General features: G+C 32.9%; 1 protein-coding gene across 1 annotated transcript; it reads right to left on the bottom strand.

Annotated features, from left to right (window-relative positions):
- Positions 1-1,632: 1,632 nt before the first annotated feature.
- Positions 1,633-3,205, bottom strand: LOC129295034 (uncharacterized). Its single transcript, XM_054933515.1, has 6 exons — positions 3,149-3,205; positions 2,924-2,997; positions 2,736-2,841; positions 2,154-2,443; positions 1,954-2,049; positions 1,633-1,678 (listed from the first exon to the last, which is right to left on the bottom strand). Exons 1-6 carry the CDS (start codon positions 3,203-3,205, stop codon positions 1,633-1,635), a joined length of 669 nt encoding a protein of 222 aa, XP_054789490.1.
- Between the last annotated feature and the right edge of the window lie 232 nt (positions 3,206-3,437).

Genomic DNA, 3,437 nt, shown 5'->3' with positions numbered 1-3,437 from the left:
TATTTGTTAACTAATAATTTTATAAAAAAATAAAGTCGAGAACTTTCATATCATCATGAGCACAATAGCAACACCATTTGGGAAGGACGGCCCAATTTTGCCCAACCCAAAATTAAATGCTTGGGTATCCCACAAGCAAGAACGTTCCTCCTTTGGGCTAAGCATCAGGCAAGGGCCAATCTTACCCTTGCATGTACTATATATACATTATATCAGTAGCACAAACTTTATACTTTCTCTTGTCCCTATTTTAAGATGATTTTAAAGATTACATTATTGGAACTAGGAATTGTTAAAATATTTATTTATAGATTAACATTAATTAATAAATTCAAGCAGATTGGTCTTTATAATCTTGTGTGGACTGTGATAGGTGAACTATATAAGTAAGCTCAATGAGCAGAGGCCTAACTCACAACCCAATAGTTATCAATTATTTCCTATCTCTTAACTGACTAAGTCAGAGATAATGAATATAATTATTTAATTAATAAAATGAAGCGATTACTGATCTGATTTTTATTACTCGATCAGTTGATAACCACAAAACACATGATACATTTTTTTCTGATCTATTATCTCTATTTGCTCTGAAGACTCTGAAAACCAGTGGGTTGTGCGTCTCTTTACACTTGAGATAATCGAGCTTTCTCAAGTGATCAATGGATTTTTTAGATCCGCACATGTTTCTTTATTCTATCTTATTAGAACATATAAGAATTGAGATATTAGATTTAACAGGAATGACGTAGTTAATTTATTAAATGTCTTAAAATGAAATTTTTTTAACTTTACCCGTATTAGAAATAAGAAGAGAGATATACACAATATACAATGTGCCATAAAATTAAATCTATAATAGGAATAAAATTATAAAATTATAAAAAATAACCTTCAATGTGCCTTGTAATAAATAACCAAGCACATTGGATACCAATAGGCTACTGGTGGCTGAGAGAAAGTGAGCAGCACCTTGCCAAGATCCTTGTTATTTTTGCCCTCAGTGTTCGTTTAGGATTTATAAGTACCTAAGCTCGATTTTGGATCAAAACGCCCCAGCTGAAACGTTTAAAAATGCATCACTGATATACACGCGTGGCACTCCACATGGCATCCAAATAATGGACATCCAATCAGAAATTAATAAAATTACACTTCAAAAACTTAAATTATCCAAGAAGATGTCCAATCACTAATTTAAATTAATGTTTTGCCTATGACTCGACACAGGATATACATAGTTAGATTAACCCAAAATCAAGTTCAAGTATATATCCCTAAGCGAAAACTTAAAATAAACAAGTGACCTTTAATTGACTGGACATCCAACATGAATGCCACATGGAGTCCAGGAAAAAATAAATAGGTTTTTAATTTTTTTTTCAATGATGTTAAATTTAATGTGTAAATAAGACATGAATAGGTTTTCTTCGTTTATCTTTTTTGAACATCATGCCTGCACTTTGGATTTTCATCAAAAGCAACAATAAGCTTTACAAATTTTCTTACTATAAAATCAACCCTTATCCATCATAAAAGGCAACGACGAAAAATAAAATCGAGAAGTCATGGACTACGTAGCCCATAACTCCCAACAAAAGACACGAGATCACCCAGCATCATGCATACATATCAGTTCTCATTTTTTGAACCGTTCGGCTTCGCAAAATTTTGTAATCTGGCATTCAATGATCACAGTATCATTCCAATAGTAACCCTTCGTTTTAACTGCAATAAGGAACACCCAGACCAACTAAAAATTAACTTCTTGAAAATTAAATGTAAAAGACTTATTATCCCTAACACATACTGTGCAGTATCATTCGAAATATGCACACATCATAACAATAAGCTATCTAAATCATAAACTTCAGTGACGTACACAAATTGACGTACCGCTCCCTTAACCATGGTTATCGTTGATTCTTAATGCTTAAAGTGAACTCGACATACCGTTTCTTTGATGTCGTGCTTTCATCTTCATTCAAAATGAGAAAAATGGACAGACACTCTTTGATCCTACTGCCGTTTGCATGAAGTCTCAAATTCCTTAAAAACACGACACGAACGTTTGAATAATTAGCATCACAAATATCTAATGATTTAAAAAGAAGAAGAAGAAGAAGAAGCAGAAAATGAAATCACATCGCCACCATTTTGTTCCTTCAACAATGAATGATTCAGAGTCACAATATTTCTTTCCGATTTTGGAGAAGTTACATAACTTCCATGCATATGTACCAAATGATGGATCCTTAATCGCTGGGGAAACACATTCCCAATTCCCACAATATTCGTATACGAAGATTTCTGCTCCAAATGCACATGAATCATCAACAAGATATCCATTGGTGACATCTTCGAATGTATCCGTAGGAAGCAGTTCATCAAATCCCTGCTGTGTCTTTGCTACATGATATCGTTTCAACCGCTTTCTCTTCATCTGAAAATGAACAAAATTTCGTCAACGTTAATTAAAAATATGATACATTAATCTATACATTGAAAATTTGAAATTTCAATTGTTCATGGAACTGGGAGAGGCGCTCCTCACTGAACTAGCGTGAATTGGTTTTGACATCATCAATACATGCATATAACATATCGTACACACACATATATTCAATAATTCAATATATATATATGTAAGTGAAGAAAATTGTAATAATACCTTGAATGACGAAGTACTTGACATGGATCTGATCATCAACCAAAAATTTGAAATGAACAAAGACTTCCCAACCAGCAGGGAGATCCTCGGTTTTTGCAATTGCTACATATAGAGAGATACGCCAATCACTATTGGCTTCTTTCTTTCCACGAAGATGCAAGATCATCTTCCTGCAGATGAAAAAAGAGATGGAGATTAATATATATTCTAAACGAAATAATATAATTGTACACCCAGTGACAGACAATTCACCAGTTGTGGCCAATGACTTCAAACACGTGAGATTCATAGATTTCAAGCTCAGCCAGTGATGAATATGACTTTATCTAAATCAAATAGTGCGTTGGTCCATGCTGTCTATCATATCGGATGAGACCTCCACAAACGTTGTAAGGAATTAGTTAATTATAAGTATCATATTCACGTATCGAATGAGACTTTATCTTATTGTTGCTTACTAATTGTTGTTATACGTACCAGCGTTAGTGTCTGCCATGATGGACGTATCTGTTTCCTATTCTTCGCAATTTGCATGAAGACTCGTGAAATAATAATTGTAAAATAATAAATCATCTTCGTATCTGTCAAATTGAATTACTATAGCATATATAATTGTAAAATAATAAATCATCCTTAATCAAACAAAATAGGAAAAAAATACTTAACTTTTCATGGCCAATCACAATCATCATCATCATCTATCCAAAACAAACATGGTTGTGAAATAATTAGTCATCTTTATTAAAACCGAAAGTGAAAAACTTAG

The sequence above is a fragment of the Prosopis cineraria genome, unplaced genomic scaffold, assembly GCF_029017545.1.
Source record: "Prosopis cineraria cultivar Desert tree isolate PC_DT_omini unplaced genomic scaffold, ASM2901754v1 PC36, whole genome shotgun sequence".
NCBI classification, from domain to species: Eukaryota; Viridiplantae; Streptophyta; class Magnoliopsida; order Fabales; family Fabaceae; genus Prosopis; species Prosopis cineraria.
This window is presented reverse-complemented; position numbering and strand designations above follow the sequence as displayed.